At 35.3% G+C, this 20,209-nt stretch overlaps 1 protein-coding gene across 1 annotated transcript in view; it reads left to right on the top strand.

The window, feature by feature from the left end:
- The window catches only part of RNF145 (ring finger protein 145), a 54,207-nt gene that overhangs the window by 19,266 nt on the left and 14,732 nt on the right, over nt 1-20,209 (top strand). Inside the window, exons 4-7 of the mRNA XM_008587677.1 lie at nt 8,232-8,323; nt 12,753-12,988; nt 15,492-15,667; nt 19,201-19,341. Of these exons, the coding sequence (XP_008585899.1) occupies nt 8,232-8,323; nt 12,753-12,988; nt 15,492-15,667; nt 19,201-19,341 (645 nt within the window). The remainder of the gene's footprint in view (nt 1-8,231; nt 8,324-12,752; nt 12,989-15,491; nt 15,668-19,200; nt 19,342-20,209) is intronic.

Below are 20,209 nucleotides of genomic sequence, written 5' to 3' on the forward strand. Positions count from 1 at the left end.
TTTTTTTTTTTTTTTTTTTTTTTTGTCTTTTGTCTTTTTTCCGTGTCCGGCAACGGATCGCAACCCTCAGTGTTGCCCCCGTACCGGACTGGGGACCAGCAACGGGATCGCAAGCCTCAGTGTTGCTCCCGCGCCTCGCTCAGCCAGTGAGCGGGAGCCGGTCTGTATGTGGGATCCGAACCCTCGGACGGGAGCGCCGCTGCGCTTCCCAAGCGGCGCACTATCCAGTGCGCCACCGGGCCGGCCCAAAGTCATATTCCATTTTATGGGTATGCCACATTTTGTTTATCCATTCATCCATTGATGGACATTTGGATTGTTTCCACCTTTTGGCTATTACAGATAATGCTATGAATATTTATGTACAGGTTTTCGTGTGTACATATGTTATTTATCTTGGGCATATATCTCAGCATGAAATTGCTGGATCATATGGTCTCTATATTTTAACCTTTTGAGGAACTGCCAATTTTTAAAGTGGCTGCATTATTTTATATTTCTTTTTTCTTTTATTATTTCTTTTTTCTTTTATTATTACACAATGTAAACATTTTTTGTGGCCCTTTATCAATTTCTCCCTAATTCCTCCCCCCCCCCCCCACTAACCTCTGTTGTCCTCAGTTCCATTCTCTCCTTTTGAGAGTTCAAGGAATTATTGTGATTGTTGTTTCTTCCTTCCCCTTCTCTTTCCCCTCCCCCACTTTATTTTATATTTCTACCAGCAGTATATGAAGATTACACTTTCTCCACATCCTTGACAACACTCACTGATACCTGCCTTTTTTAGTATAGCCATCATAACAAATGTGAGGAGGTATTTCATTGTGCTTTTCATTTGCTTTTCCCTGATGGCTAGTGATGTTGAGCATCTTTTCACATGTTCCTTTACCATTTGTAAATCTTCGGAAAAATACTTATTCATATCCTTTGCCCAGTCTTTAATTGGTTATAGGCATGCCTTGGAGATACTGTTGGTTTGTTTCATACCACTGCAATAAGCTGAATATTGCAGTACAGTGAGACACACAGATGTTTTGGTTTCCCAGTGTGTATAAAAGTTATGTTTACACTATACTGTAGCGTACTAAGTGTTCAATAGAATTATGTCTTAAAAAAATATACATACCTTAATTAAAAATACTTTATTGCTAAAAAATGCTAACAATCATCTGAGCATTTGGGGAATTATAATCTTTTTGCTGGTAGAGGGTCTTGCCTTGATATATTGATGGGTGCTGACTGATCAGGGTGGTGGTTGCTGAAGGTCAAAGTGGCTGTGGCAATTTCTTAAAATAAGATAACAAAATTTGCCAGATCACTCTTCCTTTCTTAAAAGATTTCTCTGTAGCATGAGATGCTGCTTGATAGCATTTTACTCACAGTAAAACTTCTTTCAAAATTGGAGTCAATCCTCTCACACCCTGCTGCTGCTTTATCAGTTCACAGGATCTTCACCAGGAGTAGATTCCATCTCAGGAAACTACTTTCTTGCTAATCTGTAAGAAGCAACTCCTCATCCAGTAAAGTTTCATTATGAGATTGCAACAATTCAGTCAATCTTTAGGCCCCATTTCTAATTCTAGTTCTCTTATTTCCGCCACAGCTGCAGTTACTCCTCCACTGAAGTCTTGAACCCCTCAAAGTCATCCATGAGGGTGGAAATCAGCTTCTTCCAAACTCCTGTTAATGTTGATGTTTTGACTTCTCCCATGAATCACAAATGTTCTTAATGGCATCAAGAATGGTGAATCCTTTCCAGACAGTTTTCAGGTTATTTTGCTCTGATCCATCAGAGGAATCACTATTTATTGCAGCTAGTGCCTTACGAAATGTATTTCTTAAATAATAAGACTTAAAAGTTAAAATTACTCCTTGATCCATGGGCTGCAGAATGAATGTTGTGTTAGCAGTCATGAAAACAACATTAATCTCTTTGCACATGTCTCTTAGAGCTTTTGGGTGACCAGGTGAATTGTCAGTGAGCAGTAATATTTTAAAAGCGGTCTTTTTTTCTGAGCAGTAGGACTCAACAGTGGGCTTAAAATCTTCAGTAAACCATGTGGCTGTCATCCAGGCTTTGTTGTTCCGTTTGTAGAGCACAAGCAGAGTAAGTTTAGCATAATTGTTAAGAGCCATAGAATTTTGGGGATGGTAAATGAGCTTTGACTTAAAGTCACCAGCTTCGTTACTTCCTGATAAGAGCTTTGAAGCTTTGAAGCCATGCTTTGACTTCTCTTTACCTATAAAAAGTCCTAGATGTCATCTTCTTCCACCAATATGAAGCTGTTGTAACTACAATGAAAATCTGTTGTTTAGCGTAGCCACCTTCTTCAGTAATCTTAGCTAGATTCTGGATAACTCGCTGCAGGTTCTTCATCAGCACTTGCTGCTTCACATGCACTTTTATGTTATGGAGACGACTTCTTTCCTTAAACCTCATGAACCAGCCTCTGTTAGCTTCAAACTTTTCTTCTGTACCTCTCTCAGCCTTCTAGAGTTGAAGAGAGTTAGGGCCTTCCTCTGGATTAGGCTTTGTCTTAAGGGACTGTTGTGGCTGGCTTGATCTTCTGTCCAGACCACTAAAACTTTCTCCATATCAACAATAGGGCTGTTTCACTTTTTTATTGTTTGTAAGATAAGATTAGCACTTTTAATTTCCTTCAAGAACTTTTCCTTTACTCTCACAACTTGCTAACTGGTGCAAGAGTCCTAGCTTTCGTCCTATCTCAGCTTTTCCATATACCTTTCTCACTAAGCTTAACTACTTCTAGCTTTTGATTTAAAGTGGGAGATTTGTGACTCTTTCTTTCAGTTGAACACTTAGAGGTCATTGTAGGGTTATTAATTGAGCTAATTTCAATATATTTATATCTCAGCGAATAGGGAGTCCCGAGGAGAGAGAGATGGGTAATGGCCAGTGGTTGGTGCTGTCAGAACATACACATTTATTGATTTAGTTCTCCATTTTATATGGGTGTGGTTCATGGCACCCCAAAACAATTATAATAGTAACGTCAAAGAGCACTGATCTCAGATCACCATAATAAATATATTGAAATATTGCAAGAATTACCAAAATGTGACACAGAGACACAAAGTAAAGTACATGGTGTTGAAAAAAATGGCACCTATAGACTTGCTTGATGCAGGGTTGCTACAAACCTTTAATATGTGGAAAAATGCAGTATCTGCAAAGTGCAGTAATGTGAAGTGCAATAAAGCAAGGTATGCCTGTATTTGTCTTTTTATTATTGAGTTGTAGGAATTCTTTATATATTATAGATACAGATATATGATTTGCAAATATTTTCTCCCTTTCACTGCAATCTGGTTATATCAAGGCATAGTGTAGCAGGTTTTTGAGAGGGAGAATCAATATTTTGGTACTTCAAAAACTGACTATAGAATAACACATTTATAAATATTAAATTTCTAAATTGAAAATTTCATAAACCTCTTATAAAGCTGAGTTTTTGTTTTCCCTTAATACATGTATTTATATAATAAAGCTGATTAACCTTAAATGACTAAAAGCTTGCTTAGAATATGTCTATAGAAAGGATGAAGCTTGCAGTTCATAAGAATTAGACATTAGAAAATCCATGGGCTCAGTCAGTCTAGTGTATAAATTTGAATATTAGTATTCTAATTAAACTCAGTAGAATTTTGTAAATGTCAGGTTATTTATTTTTTAATGTTACTAAGCTTTGCTTTTCATTGTGTTATCTAAAGAATGTGTTTTCTAGTACCATTCTTACTTTAAAATTGAGACTATCCAGAACTAAGGGGAAAAAAACTTTACACTGACATGACCACTTATTTTTCTGAGGGTGTGGTCATAGTTCACATCCACAGCTATGTGTTTTTCTCTAAAAAATTTTTAACTCCAGTGTTTTAAAATTCTTTGTTTTATTGTTATGTTTACTAACCGACATATCAGTTTTATATGTCTATGACTTGAATTAAGAGCCCGCTAGAACTAAGTTTCAAAAGATGAACATAATTCTGTTTCCATCCTGGCTCTTGGGTGTGTAAGTATAGTTTCACATATAAAGCTTTCCCAAGCAGTACTTATGTGTAAAATTCAAACAACTAACTCTCCATTTTATGAAAATTTGTATAATTCAGAGCAGTAGATTAGGGATTTTTTTATCTCGGGACTATTAGCATTTTGAGCCAGGTATTCTTTGCTGTGGAAGCTGTCCTGTGCATTATAGGATGTTGACAACACCCTGCCTCTACTCACTAGATGCCAAGCACTCCCTCCTCGTGGTCATGACAACCAAACAGTGTCTCTAGACATTGTCTCATGTCTCCTGGGGAGCAAAACTATTGAGAACCACTGCTATAGATAAGGGAATTATTTAAATGAATTCTGTCATTTATATACTACACTTTTAATTTTGACAGAAATTAAATTGACCAGTTTCAGTGTTTGTCTTGTTTTCTTCTTTTGAATATTATCAAATTTAGTCACTAAATATCTAGGAGGCCAGAAAGAAGCTGAAGAAAGAAGCAGCGTGTTGAGACAATGTGAATAACTCCTGGGTAAAAGAACTATTCAGTTGCTAGCACAGTACTGAAGTGTGTGTGTGTCTGTGTGTGTGTGTGTGTGTGTGTGTCTCTGTGTGTGTGTGTCTGTGTGTCTGTGTGTCTGTGTGTGTGTGTGTAGTAGGTACTAGGTACTCATATACAGTATTCGAGCATCTTAGTATCTGAGATCTTCTGTGTGTGTGTGTGTGTGTGTGTGTCTCTGTGTGTGTGTGTCTGTGTGTCTGTGTGTCTGTGTGTCTGTGTGTAGTAGGTACTAGGTACTCATATACAGTATTCGAGCATCTTAGTATCTGAGATCTTTTTTTTTAATTGGTTATGAATATTCATTGGGTACAAAGCTGACTGTCACCACTTGTGCCCAAGATGTGATGGCCAGATCAATACTAGCAGCATGCCCATTACCACAAATTGCTATTATTCCCCAAAGGGATCTCTTATATTGAGTGATGCTTTTTGTTTGCCCATATTGCAAAAGATAACTTGGAGGGCTCACCCACTTTGTTTTGTGTGAAAGTAGATTAGGTTCCTTTGGTTTTTAAACATTGTTTGAAAGCTTCAAGTAGGTGGCCAGAATGTACAGATTGTTCCTAGGTTCTCCAGTAACTAAGTCAGATTGCTTAAGAGACTGTTTTAAGTAAAGATCTTTAATCTGTTGGCAAAGTGGTAAGCTCCTAGGTTTTGTTGTTATTCATTTATTTCTTGTAACTTGTATGCTTTTCATTATAGCAAGATTTTTTCTAATTGCAAGCTATCTTTGAGGCCCTTCTCATACATCTTACATATTCCTTATGCCACAGTTTTAATCAAAAGAGAATAGGCTATCATAGGGGACTGGGGAGGTAGATTTTCAAAGTGTTTAGTTCATTAAGTGTTCAGGGTGGATTGGCAGCATTCGGCAAATTGCACAAATGAAAAAAAGGGGGTAAAGAAGGAAAAGATTTTTTTTTTTCCTTTTTTTTTTGTCTTTTTCCGTGTCCGGCAACGGATCGCAACCCTCAGTGTCGCCCCCGCACCAGACCGGGACCGGCAACGGGATCGCAACCCTCGGCGTTGCTCCCGTGCCTCGCTCAGCCAGTGAGCGGGAACCGGTCTGTATGTGGGATCCGAACCCTTGGCGGGAGCGCCGCCGCGCCTCCCAAGCGGTGCACTACAGCAGTGCACCACCGGGCCGGCCCAGAAGGAAAAGATTTTATTCAGTTACAAGTAGAATGGCAGGAATTCTTGTTTCTCACCAACTTAATTCATTTTGCCATTTAAATCGTCTAAATTGAAAAATTGTAATGTTCCTCTTGAATAGCTCATCTGATTGTCTTAAATAGTTATAAAAAGTAGTTAAAAATTAGAATTTTATGGTTCTTGACTTGAACTAATTTTTATCCTAAAATGACTCATGGAATTTTTTTTTTTTTCCTTTTTGTCTTTTTTACTGACCAGCAACGGGATCGCAACCTTCGGTGTTGCGCCCGCACCGCGCTCAGCCAGTGAGCGGGAACCGGTCTCCACATGGGATCGGAACCCTTGGCGGGAGCGCCGCCGCGCTCCCAGGCGGCGCACTCTCCAGTGCGCCACTGGGCCGGCCCAGACTCATGGAATTTTGAATAATTCTTTCTTTGGATCCTTCCTTTTTAGCCTTATTGTCTTTTTTTTTTTTCTTCCATGTTGTAAATTACCCTCTCTTTTGGGACTGAGTAAACCAAGGGTTCTCATTGCCAGCATGAGATGCCCTGAAGTTGAACATAAGTTATAGAGATCTTTGTTAACATAGATCCTTGTTTTAGTTCTTCTCTACAGTTTCGGATGCGATGCCCAGATATTCCTTTTAGGAGAGACAACTCTGTAGTGGATATGTGGCATATTAGGTACTTTAGCCCTTACTAAAACCACTGTCCTCACTTTGGCAAGCTAAGCTCAGCTGGCCCAATGAGGGTGTGGGCCTGGCTGTCTATACTGAGGTGGGGCTTATTGGTAAGCCAGCCAAACAGGGTAGATTCTGAAGGGCTGTCTTGAGAGAGAGGAGCACAGGGGAAAGGGTGTAAGGGGCTAATGCAGATGATAATTTCTAGGGTGAGGTGATTGATACAGACTCAGGTTGGATAGGAATAGGGGAGAGGGTTGCATCATCCAGGAAGAGCTATCATAAAGTAACAAACGTATAGAGATGAAAAAGAATTAGAAAGAAAATGATGAAAAGGATTAGAAAGTTAAGAGGAGGCTTAGAAAACAAAAGAATGGAATTATAGTGTTGGGTAAAGAAAAGGGAGTAGTTGTCTTAAAACCTTTTGTAAATTCTATAAAGTAGAATGAAAGGTAAAATAAGTGATATTTAAGATAAAAGAAGTAAAAGGCAGATAAGAACCTGCCAGCCCAGACATTCTCTTTCAATAGAGACAAATACATTATGTGTTAGAAATAGTCTTCATAGAATGATAAAGGAGAATTGCTAGATCAGCTTTGGAGCTTAGTCAGTCATTGACTTTTATAATTATCCCCAAAACTGTTCCCTTTCTTTAAGAAAATTTATTTTAGGGCTGGCTGGTTAGCTCAGTTGGTTAGAGCATAATGTTGTAACAACAGGGTCAAGGGTTTGAATTCCCGCACCAAGGCAGCCACCAAAAAAAAAAAAGAATGTTTATTTTAATTTTAATTTTGGTTTTATTGGCAATACCCTACTGGCTGATTATGTAAGGGTCATTCCTGTTTGACTATGCTGTACCGAAGGAATTCAACTTGATTGCCTAATAGGAAGTAATTTCACGGAAAAAGTAAATACTGCCATATGAGTTTGTTCAGAAATACTTGAAACATTCAAACTCTTAAAATACAACGAAGAAAAGCATTCAACAATTGAAGGAAAGAGGGAGAAATTTTTTTACACGGTTTTCCCTTCTTTGATGCTGAAAGAATGTAAGACAACCATCTTCCAGTGCTACCGCTTAACTTACTGATAATAAATTTTCCCTTTTCATATACTTCCTGCCTATTTTTTCAGAGTGTAGAGACTCTTTGGTTACTACTTAAAGCCTACTACTTCTCAGTAGTCATATGTTAAGTGAATTAAATTCAGAAGGAAATATGTTATTTGATCTAAAATTTGTTTCCAAACAAATATGTAGACTACTTAAATATTATAATTCTCATCACAGATTCTCTATAGAGTTGAAAATGACAATTTTTAAGGATTGTCTGGCTATGAGCCAGTTTTCTAACTGGTTTGCAGCTTTACTTGTAATTAATGAAATATAATTGGGAATAAAATGGGCAAATAAGACTGGGGTGGTGAGTAGTGGTGGAAGAGAGCCCAAAGAGGGGAAGATTAATGTGATATCACTAGGAATTATCAGTTAAGTAGTAGGGTTGAGAGATGGCGTCTCAACAGGCTTTTTAATGGGCATAAAATATTTAATAAGGCCATGGGAAGAAAGAAAATCCCACAAAGTGAAGCTTTGGCAGCGTTCTCTGCATAGTAAAATTCAGTTGGAATAAATTGTGTCTGTTTTCAGTGAATGGAAGACAGAGATGAAAGCCATCCCTATATAATTGTTTATACCTCAGTTTTTCCTTAGATGTGGAAAGGGGTATTATTAACATAATATGCTTTTATAAGAATACTGTGATTTAGCTGCTTCTGTCACATGTGCTTGGAATGTATCTAATACAATTTTATTTTTTAAATTTAGAGACTATGTTAGGAGTGAACTGGAGTCTGCCTATGAAGGACCAATGTATTTAGAACCTCTCTCCATGAATCGGTTTACCACAGCCTTAATAGGTAAGTATTATAAAAGAATTCAGTGTAGAAAGGTACCAACCAGTTTAACTATCTTATAAAATCGGTGCATAATCACTTAAAAGAAATTGGAAAACTTAAAAGTTATTCATGGTGACTCTTTTCAAATATAGCCATTGTTTAATATTACATTTTATTAGTCATCTTTTTTTCTTGTGTAGGTTTCTTACTTTATGCATTTATGTATTTATAATCATATTATACATAGCCCATAGTAGCTTGTATTTTTTTAAGGGTATTTTAAGAACGAGGGGTCTTCAAAAAGTTCATACAAAGATTCTTATTGTCTTTTTTTTTTTTTTTTTTAAAAGATGACCGGTAAAGGGATCTTAACCCTTGACTTGGTGTTGTCAGCACCACGCTCAGCCAGTGAGCGAACCGGCCATCCCTATATAGGATCCGAACCCGTGGCCTTGGTGTTATCAGCACCGCACTCTCCCGAGTGAGCCACGGGCCGGCCCCTTATTGTCTTTTAATTGCATTTTTCATGAACTTTTTGAAGTACTCTTGTATTGGAAGATTAATTTTTAAATAGAGCTAATTATTACTTTGAAAAGTTAAAATGAAATTTGTAACATCTTAAGTTTACTTGTTGAAAGCTATCACCCTGTTGTCAAAAATAAATTGCCAGAAACATCAAGAACTTGAGATATGATTGAAATATTCAGGTAGCAGAATGTTTGATTAAATCCTAAAAACGATATAGGTACAGTTCAAAGTGTGGTAGTAGACCCTACCATGGCAGAGTTGTGAGAGAAAACCTGTTTTGTGACTCTTAACCCCACCCATGTGGAAGGTATTAAAAGGTTGAGTGTTGGAAATTGAAGGAGGATTTCTTCAGGGTGAGAGCACCCTTTTTTCTGAATACTTCCCCAGCCCTTTGCATCTAGAGAGTTCAGTGGTAGACCATCTGGAGAGTCCTGTGTTTACTGTAGTGTGGGGGTATGCTGTGGACTGGGGTCTGATTTGAACCTGCAAAATCTAAAGCTGCACTATCTAAACCTAGCCACATGTGGCTCTGGAGCACTTGAAATGTGGGTAGTCCAAATTAAGAGATGCTGTACATGTAAAATGCACACCCAGTTTATAAGATTTAGTACAAACAATGGTGTGAAATGTCCTGTTAATTTTTAATGTAGATTGAATATCTATATGATAATATTTGGGATATATTAGGTTATATAAAAGATATTGTTCTTTAATTTCACCTGTCTTTTTCTTTCTAAAATGATGCTACTAGAAAGTTTAAATTACATATGTGGCTCATATTATGATTCTAATCTAATATAAAGAGTTGGCAATGGGCTGGCTACCTGTTGAGTTTTTTTGTCTGTGGAGTGAAAATGCCTTGTAGGGTTTTCCTGTGTCTTTTGATCTTCCTGTATTATTATGGAGGCAAAGGACCTGAGTTTCCTGTCGACTTGATAAGGGCCACAAGAGTCTGTGTGGGATTTTCTTAGGTTCTGTTCAGGAGAGTCCTTTAGATGGATGAAAAGACACCAACTGGGTCAGCAGTTTCAAAGTTTTGGTTATTATTGGATTGAGACTGTGTAACCTAAGCTAGACTAGAAAAGTTGCCTTAGACCTCATCTAGGGGCAGTAAAATAACTAGTCTCCACAGAGTAGATTTTAAAAGACAGTAGGAAACAAAAATGATGTTGTTTTATGACTATATTTTAGGAGTTGGTGTATTTAATGATGGTAACATTCAGTTATGAAACTGTTTGCTAGGTTAAAAAGCTTGTAAATTTTTCTTTTATTTTGTGATGGGTGTACTTTAGTATAAATATGAAACATTTTTAAAAATTCTTATCAGTCACTACAGTCAGCTGTTTACTCAACTAAGATTCAATTAATTGGAAATAAAACAAAATCCACAAGCTATTAAGTAGCATATTTTCTTCCAACTTTGATTTTAAAGTAACTTCTTACTCCTTTTCTTCCATTTCAATAACAAACTTTTAATGAAAACTAAGTAATTTGAATATGCCATCATTTCTTAGGTTTGCAAACTCTTTGGAGATATTTCTAATAGTAGAGTCTTGAAATCCAAAGAGTACTTTGTGATTTTTGGTTTTTGTTTTTCTTTTATTTATTTCTTACCCGATTTTGATTTATTCAGAAATAACAGTTGGCATAGGCACATCAAAAAGTGAACAACTTACTCTTTTGGAGCTACAGGGGAGATTCCACAAACAATATGACTCCTTCCTCCTTCACCTAAACAGAATGAGTAGTCTTCATTTATAGAGAATATATCATATGAGTCATATGCTTCTATGAAGGAAGACAAATGAAGTCTGTAACCCCAGAACTGAGCAACATTTTTGTTGACAGAGACTTGCGGGACTTTTCAGAGCTTAGAGGAAGTTGACATCATGCTGAACAAGGAAATCTAAGTATTGTAGCTATGAGAACAGTGAAAGTAACATATGCCAGAATGAAAATTCCTAGTCATTTCTAGTAACAGCAATCCCAAAGTTTTGTTTTTCCTTTATTGACAAGAAGGAGGAGAATTTTACTAAATGATTGTTAAATTAATCTGGAAGAAAACATGTTCAAGAATCTCCAAGAAATTCTGAAATGAGCACTAAAAGGAGATTTACACAGAGAAGTGAAACAAGGTGGTACTGTCATCAGAATAAATCACAGAAAAAAAAATAGCAAGTTCCTAGAGAGACCTGAATATATGAAAAATTTTGGAGTATACTCACATGGCATTTCAAATTAATGAGAAAAGGATGGATGATTCCAAAAGCTAGTTTTGAGACAACTGACTAAATATCTGGAAAAAACAAACATAGATCTTTATTGTCTGTCTTATTCCAAAATAAATTTCAAATGTATTAATTTTTAAATTAAAAAGTATTAAAATATAGGTGAATACTCATCTAATCTTGAGTAGGGGAGCCATGTAATTAACCATGGCACCAGAGGTAGAAACCATTAAGGAAAAAAGGTTAATTGGTTTGACTATTTTCAATAAAAACTTCTGTAAGAGAATAAAATTAATAAAAATATTAAGATAAATGACACATCGGAAAAATACAATCATATGACAAAGGATTAATATCTTGATCAAACAACAGGATACATATTCCAATAGAAAAATGGACAGAAATGCAAACAAACATTTCACCAGATAATTGCAAATGTTTATATATACTTGTTGGTAATGTTCAGTCTTACTGGTCACCAACAAAATGCAAATTTAAAAAACTTTGAAAATATTCCTTGTTCTTTTCCTCTGTAAATTATTCTCCATATTCTCAAGTCAGTAGGGAAAATGGGCACCCTGTACACTAGGTAAATTGCTTATGGAGGGCAATCTGACCATATGTGTGAAAAGCCTTAAATGTTTCTTCTGATTCTGTAATTCTGCTTTCTGGAATTTAGCCTAAGAAAATATTAGGAAATGTGCTCCAGGTAGTTTATACAAGGATATCATAAATGTACAAGCTTATTCATACAAAACATTTTCTAATTATGAAATATTTGGAAAAGGCCAGATGCTAATATTATGTTGTATACATTCAGTGTAATATACTATACAACTATTAAAAATAACCATATATAATATATATATATTCGTGTGGCTAGATATATGAAGTGTATTAAATGAAAAAAACTGATTATAAATGTTTATATAAAACATATTTGCATATAATGATATGCATAGAATAAATCTGGAAAGGTAACAAATAGCTAACTTTTATTCAGCACTTACTAGATTTCAGATACAATGCTAAAAGCTTTATGTGCAATACTTCATTTAGTGAACCCATAGTGCTACCTTTGGATAGTGGGATTATAAGAGATTGAGGGTTTTCTTTCCCTTTTTGTTTCTCTATATTTCTGGCTTTTCTATGATGATCATGTGTAATCCTCTGTGAGAAGAATTTATTTAACCTTTTCAGTTTTAACTTTCAAGATTGAATTATTTGGGGAGGCTTATGTGATCCTGTAAAAATAACTAAAGATCGAAAAACCTCAGAACAAATCTTGTTGAAGTGTGATCTTGGACAGGTAATTGTATCTTTTAGATTTTATGCTTTCACCTGTAGACCAGAACAGTTAAAATATTGAGTACCTTTGGAAAAGGAGCTATGCATAAACAGTAGCAACTGAATTATAATATTGAATTAGACATTGTTTAAAATGTTCTCCATGTTGTACATGCCATCAGGAATGTGATAAAGACCAGTGGTGACTTAAGTTGCTTTTTTCAAATCAGGTCATATGAATATGTAGTTATATAGTCAGGTGAAGTTAAAATTTGATTTAAGATATTATCTAAGAGATCTTAGACTTCTTCAGAAGCTGTTATCATTCTTATCAACAGTGTTTTGTTTGTTTTTATTTTATGGATACCAAATCCTCAAAATTAAATGCATTCTGTTCCCCATTTTAGGTCAGTTGGTGGTGTGTACTTTATGCTCCTGTGTCATGAAAACAAAGCAGATCTGGCTCTTTTCAGCTCACATGCTTCCTCTACTAGCACGACTCTGCCTTGTCCCTCTGGAGACTATTGTTATCATCAACAAATTTGCTATGATTTTTACTGGATTGGAAGTTCTCTATTTTCTTGGGTCCAATCTTTTAGTACCTTATAACCTTGCTAAGTCTGCATACAGAGAATTGGTTCAGGTAAGATTGACAATCACACACAAGTAGATAACATTCTACATAAATATTAAGTATGTTAAAGATCTACTTCATTTTTGTTTCAGGATTATGGTTATGGTAACATTCTTTTTTACGGTTTCAAAACAGCAGCTATTTTGAACCCATTTAGGAGAATCTGAGATTCTTTATCAAAGTGAAGTGATTGGAAGCAGACTGTCTGGGTTCTTACTCTGATGCTGCTCTTTACTAGCTGTGTAACTTCAGGATAATCACTCAAATTCACTTTCTATAAAATGGAGCTAATAATAACAGTTGTACTTTTCTTATAGGATTACTGTGAGATTTAAATGGATTCTGTGCCAGGCAGAAGATGTTCAGTATGTTAATGATGGTAATGACAAAAACAATAAAAAAAAATAAAGAAATGAATATCTAGAGATCAAGTCCTAATTTTTCTTCCCATTATAGTGCTACTGTGATTATAGTTTCTTCACTTTGTTTACCTAATTTATTTAATCTGAAAAGTTAAATAGTTTGTGTTATAATGTGACGGCTTTTGTTTAGATATAGTATTATTTGAACTGACTTTGCCAGCATAACATGCTTCTTGGAATACAGTCTCTCCCTTACTTTTTAGCCTTTGCTCTAAGACAAATTACTCCCTAACACAAGCAATAGATAGTAATTTGGGAAATAAATGTTTCTCTGTTTTATTTAATCAATAAGTTTCACCATATAAAATAGATCTTAAACCTGACATTGCTAAAAAAAAGAGTTTTAAAATGGTTATTCTCTTCTATCTCTTGACTGTATATGACCTTAAGGTACAGGAAGCTCTCAGATTCATCAAACTCATACTACTAAGTGAGGTGTTCTCTGTAGCCTCAGGGGCAGGTTTTCAAGAATTAATTTTCCTAAGCTCTTGGCCTTAGTTTGATTCTGCCTTCTTTCTTTATCTTACGCAATAATTAACTTGTGTGGTTTTCCCAGAAGTAGATCTTTCAATGAAGAGGAGGTTATTTGCACACTCTCCGGGAATTGCTGCTTCATGGGAAGGGTTATAGTTGTATTCAGAGTAAGAATGACAAATTTAATTTAAGATACGTATTTTTTCTTTGAGTTCAGTCTTGCGGAGTTAGTTTGTAATAAACAGTAGATATTTAATAAATATTGATTGAATATTAAATATTTGTTTAATAACCATACAGTCAAAACCTCTGTTTTTCAATGTCATGCTTGCTTTCTTAGTTGACATAAGATTCATGCATTGCTAGATGCAGTAGTTGAAAATAAATTCTAGGTTATAAAATTTGTGACTTGGGAAGAATTGGATAAGCAAGAAATGGAAACTGTCAGGTTTTTTAGTGGTCTGTTCCATGACTGGAAAGGAGGAAAAGTACTCTCTACCTCTCAATGATCATTTTGTTTCTAAGAATTTTGCAGCAGTTGAACAATTTTCTTTTTGTTTTAAAATTTTCTAGTTGGGAGAAATTGAAGTTAATTGTGACTAGATTATAGAAAAAGCATTTGCTTTACTGATGAAAAAATTTTTAACTGAGAGTAACCTGCAAATCAATGTGTTTTAACTTAATCCTTAAAGATCTTTATAGTTTATTGAAACAGTCTGGTATTACATTGAGAGATTTCAGCAAGGCCAGTTGTCTGTTAGGTTAGGGTTTTGTGGGCTGCCTACCAGAACTCTGCTGTGTTACCAGGGTCTGGTCCCTGGCTTAGTAACTCTAGAAATTTGGTTGCATCTATGCTCTTAGATTGAGTGCGATTCTGGGAATTGATTCTTGCTAATCACTTTCATAAGAGATTGTTTCATAAACTGGTAAACTAATATTTTGAGTTGTAGTAGATTAATAAGCTCTTTAGGTATACCTTTTCCGTGGTGTTAAAAGCACTTGGCAAACCAAAGAAATTGAGAAATGTTACTGGATAAATACACAGTAGAAACAGAGGGAATTCATATGTCTGGGGGAAAAGACTTGCTAACTCTTACTTGCTCAGCAATAGAGTAAACTCCAGTGATTAAATACTCTGTCTTCCGTTGAACTATTTCTCGTCTATGACATTCCTGAATAAACCCTGGAAAATTCTTATTTTCACATTTCCCTTTTTCCTAGCCCCTCAAGCAGTATTATAAGTCATTTATGCTAGCCCTGATTATTTCGGTTAAACATAAGTGTTTACCAAGTCTTCTCAAATTGTCTTTGAGGTAGTTTTGTTCTGAATACGACTTTATTTTGACCTTATCCCTGAATTGTTGGAGCAGTTTAATGTTGCCATCAAGCGAGCATGTGTCAAGGGTTAATAATAATGCAAAATTAGTAAATTTTGTAAAACATACTATTTACTATGTATAGAACTAACATTAAAGGATTTAACTGAAACAATCTTTCAATAAAAGAAAAGCTATTTAATCTTTCACTTTAAGTACTTCAGATTAAACTCTTTAAGTGTTTTAAAGTATTTTTTGAAGGTGATGCAAGATATTTTCCTATCTTGCTTTCTTGTTTAGGTTGTGGAGGTATACGGCCTTCTAGCCTTGGGAATGTCCCTGTGGAATCAACTGGTAGTCCCTGTTCTTTTCATGGTTTTCTGGCTCGTCTTATTTGCTCTTCAGATTTACTCCTATTTCAGTACTCGAGATCAACCTGCATCACGTGAAAGGCTTCTTTTCCTTTTTCTGACAAGGTAATTAATAAGCGCTCATGATACTATATATAACCTTAGGAGAAGAAAGCTTTGATCTAGGAATAGTAAGTTTTGCAAATTACTTTTATCAGTCATATTACACTTCATATTTAATTAAGATAGGATTTTCATTCAGTGGATTTCTAGGTCTGGAAATGCAGAGAGGTGCTGATGTAATAATGGTGGTATATTTGGCTGTACTATGGACCAAAGTGCAGCAGACAGGTGTACATAGCAACTAGTAAAAGTATTTTTTCAATTTCAAGTTAAATTTTGGGGTCAGTAAGAGAAAAATGTTACAAGAATCACTGTCATTTATTGAATATTTAATATGTGCCACACTACTAAACACTTTTCCTCACATTTAATATTCACAGCAACTCTGAGAGATAAGTGCCTTTATTATCATTACCACTTATAGCTGAGGAGATTGTACCAAGAGTAACTTGCACCAGGCGACCCAGCTAAAAGAAGCAGAGCTGGCACTCAAATCCCTCCGAGTTCAAAACCTGTGATCATCTGCACACTTTCACAATGTTCTCTTATTATTAATGTTTTGCTTCAGTATTGAGATAGACTCAAAAATTTGTAAAATGGGTATATCATAGTACTTTACTGTTTAACCCAAAAGAATTCTAAAACTTGGTTTTTAAGATTTAGTCTTTTTTTTTTTTTTTTTTTGAAAAAAAGTTTTGTGTCAGTTGAGTCCTTTTCCCACTAAATTGTCTTCATTGTGAGCTTATGCTAGCTCCACATTTGTCACTTTTTCCACTCTGAGTTTGAATCTCAAGCCTTCAGAATCTAGCACATGGGTATACATCTTGGTTCCGTGGCTCATTGTCACTTTAAAAGGCAAGAACGAAAATCTGTCCTCCTATAAAGTAAAGATAGGCGGATAAAAGTTTTGAGTTCTAGTTAGTGGAGCCATTGTTTCTTAGCCATTCACTAAGTGGTATAGGGATTGAGAAGTTTAAGACATATTTACTGTCCTTAAGGAGCATGTTATTTATTGAGATTGAGAACATTAATACAAATCCAAATATCAATAAAAATGTAATGTGGGGCAATACCTGGTTTAACAAATAAATAGGATAAATTTATGGTACCAAGTCAGATTTTGTACTTTCTGAAATGAGTAATGTTTTATTTATACAAGTAGCTTCTTTATACATGCAATAAGTTGATAGTGAAATCAAACACACTTTAATGACCAATTTAATATTAAATAAGTTTGACTGCTATTTGTTTTTATGTAAATATCATGGAGGTTTTATGCAGAATTTTTAAGTGATCCAAAACGTAATTGAATTTAAAGAGAAAGCGAGGTACCCAATTCTGTGGTTAGGATAATAACCTCAGTGTGATACTGGAATTGGTTATGCTTTATTTTTTTACTTTATTTTTTTGCAGCTGGCCAGTAAGGGATTCTGAACCCTTGACGTTGGTGTTATCAGCACCACGGTTCTAACCAAGTTACCAAACTGATCTGGTTGTGCTTTCAATCAGATTATTATCCACTGAACAAAGCATAATCAAATGAGGTATAGTATAGTGTAATAGGCTTAACAAGTCACTAAGCTGTGAATGAATTTGGACTTATTTACAAAATAAGAAAATAGTACTGGCATTTTAGATGCAGTTTAGATATCCTGCCAAAATAATTTTTCTATTCCTTTTCTATACATAGTCAGCATAGGTTGCCCTTTCTCAAGGTAAGAATGTTTTAATTTGGTTTTTAATTAAGGAATTCCCATGTTGGTTGTTTTGTTAATATATATCTCTGTCCTTCTTGGTGCTTTTGTGTGCCAGGTTATATTTATGTATTTCCTTGCCAAAAAACAACTCATTTACAAGAGAAGATTGAGAGTTTACCAGAATACCCTGGCTAAACAAACAAACCAACAAAGAAGCATACATAGACTGAAAAACAAAAAGTTTTTTTTGGCAGCCAGAAAAATAGAAACTAAAATCAATAAAAATGTCTTACTGAAGAGAAAGGAGAAGAAAAGTTTTATAAATTTCCCAAACTCTTTCACTTCCTTAAAGCTAGGCTGAAACCTTTTGTATTCTAGAATATGCTTTCTTGAAAAACAGCACCACATTATTTTCTTTATCTTTTTCTTTTTTTAATGGCTGGCCGGTACAAGGATTGAACCCTGGACCTTGGTGTTATCAGCACCATGCTCTAACCAAGTGAGCTAATCGGCCAGCCCCATGTTCTTTTCTGAAGTAAGAGAAAAAGAATGTGCTCCTCTTGAATATGTGATTAAACCATACTGTTTGGGTGTATAAGATTTTTCTAAATATGGAGACAAGAATAGAAAAGTAGTATGGGCCTTCAGTAAAATTTTCAGCCTTTTCCAATGAGAAGGAAGTAAAATTTTAGTATTATTTTCAGCCATGATACTCATATTTTAAAATTATAGACAATTTATTTAAACATTATCTTATGTAATGGTTTCTGAGAGAAAAATGTCAAACATTAGACTTGTAGAAATGTGTTAAAATTATTTATTCTTTTAGCTATCAGCCACCATGATTGGTGGATGTTTTGACTCCCTAACAGAAAACCAGACTTTTTTTCTCATCATAATATGCATTGGTTTATGTAAAATTACTTGCTTTCACATGAAAACTAAGTAATGAGCAATTGTGTAGGAAAGATGACTATACAGAAGCATGGAGCTACATAGTAAAGGTCAGGCATTGATTTGCTTGAATGAATTCCTCATCTATACAAATGAAATTCTTTGAAGTTCTAAAACTTAAGGTATAGAGGCTATGTAAATGCTGAATCCAGCTCATTAGTACATAAAATGGTAAATATATTTATAAAATACACATAAGTTAATATCTAATATGTTCAGTGAAAGTATTTCCAAGTTCTAGTGTAAGGTCTTCTAGTTATCCTTATAAGTGGTATCCTAGCAAACTTTTATGGTAAACATTTATATTAAAATTATTTTAAAACCAAAACATTTTAAATGGTGTTGGGCTGTATTCTTGGTCATGTTTTTGAAGTAACCCTTTAAAAATGCATTTATCTAAACCTAAGTTGATTTAAAATTTAAAACACTAGTAGTATGTAAGATACTGTTGTAGTGGGAGGAGTCAGGAGTTGCATAGTCAACAAAGGCCCGGCTCCATAGCAGTTTGGTGAAATACAAGTTTTTTTTGAATACTTATCAGCATGCTAATTATATATTTCTTAAGGTTTGGACATGATTTAAGCTTTAAGATGTAAGCTTTTTGAATTTTACTGGATTTGAAGGAGATAGATAATTAAAAACTAAGACTTTGCTTCAGTTATGATGCTGTGTACTGGATATTTGCCAGTGAGAAAAATGTAGGTTCGAATAATAACATGATTTAAATTACTAATGGAGTGATGGGGTGATTTCACCTCAAATTTTGATTTGGAGTTTTTTAATTAATGAGGATCCCAACAAGCTTGATGGTTTTTTAAAGGCTTAAAATGTTTTTATTCCAAATAGAACATTTATGTCTGTGAATTCCATCCCCCCCTTTTCCAGTATCGCTGAATGCTGCAGCACTCCTTACTCTCTGCTGGGTCTGGTCTTCACCGTGTCCTTTGTTGCCTTGGGTGTTCTGACACTCTGCAAATTTTACTTGCAAGGTTATCGAGCTTTCATGAACGATCCTGCCATGAATCGGTGAGTTCTTCACTTGAACGTGTCTGGAAATTTAAGACTTAAGATGAATTTTATTTTATTTTTTTATTTTTTATTTTTTTTCCTTTTTGTCTTTTTTACTGGCCGGTAACGGGATCGCAACCCTCAGTGTCGCGCCCGTACCGGGGACCGGCAACGGGATCGCAACCCTCAGTGTTGCACCCGCGCCACACTCAGCCAGTGAGCGGGAACCGGTCACCACATGGGATCCAAACCCTCGGTGGGAGCGCTGCCGCACTCCCAAGCGGCGCACTCTCCAGTGCGCCACCGGGCCGGCCCTTAAGATGAATTTTAGATGAAATGGAATTTTGAGGGGTTTTGGGGGTTTTTTGTGGAATGGTTGGGATATTTGGATTAAAGTACAATGAAAAAAATAACTAAACTGTAAAAAATATGTATTTTTATTGTATGTATATTATGATAATATTGGACAATTTCCTTTCCTGCATTTCTTTAAGAAGAGATTTTCAAAAGCTTGCCTCTTCCCATTTGAGGTTTAAGTGTAACCCTATTAAAATCCAAATTCTGTATTTGATATTTTCTTAAAGTTGTTTCTTTTTTTTTTTTCCATATCTTTGAACATACTTTGAATACTTACTGAAGTTTCAAAGGATGCATTAATGAGAATGCAGAATGGTTCACCAAATTGTTATTAAAACAGTAAGATCAGGTATTAGGAAATGATTTCTAGAACATCTCATAATTTCTTTTATCTTAATATAGGAGTTTAATGCTTTCATTTATGTAAGTTCATATAACCTCTTTTTAAAATCCTTCATTTAGGGCCGAGCCCGTGGTGTACTCAGGAGAGTGCAGCGCTGGGAGCGCGGGAGCGCAGGAGCGCTCCCGC

This window comes from Galeopterus variegatus, unplaced genomic scaffold (genome assembly GCF_000696425.1).
Source record: "Galeopterus variegatus unplaced genomic scaffold, G_variegatus-3.0.2 Scaffold4489, whole genome shotgun sequence".
NCBI classification, from domain to species: Eukaryota; Metazoa; Chordata; class Mammalia; order Dermoptera; family Cynocephalidae; genus Galeopterus; species Galeopterus variegatus.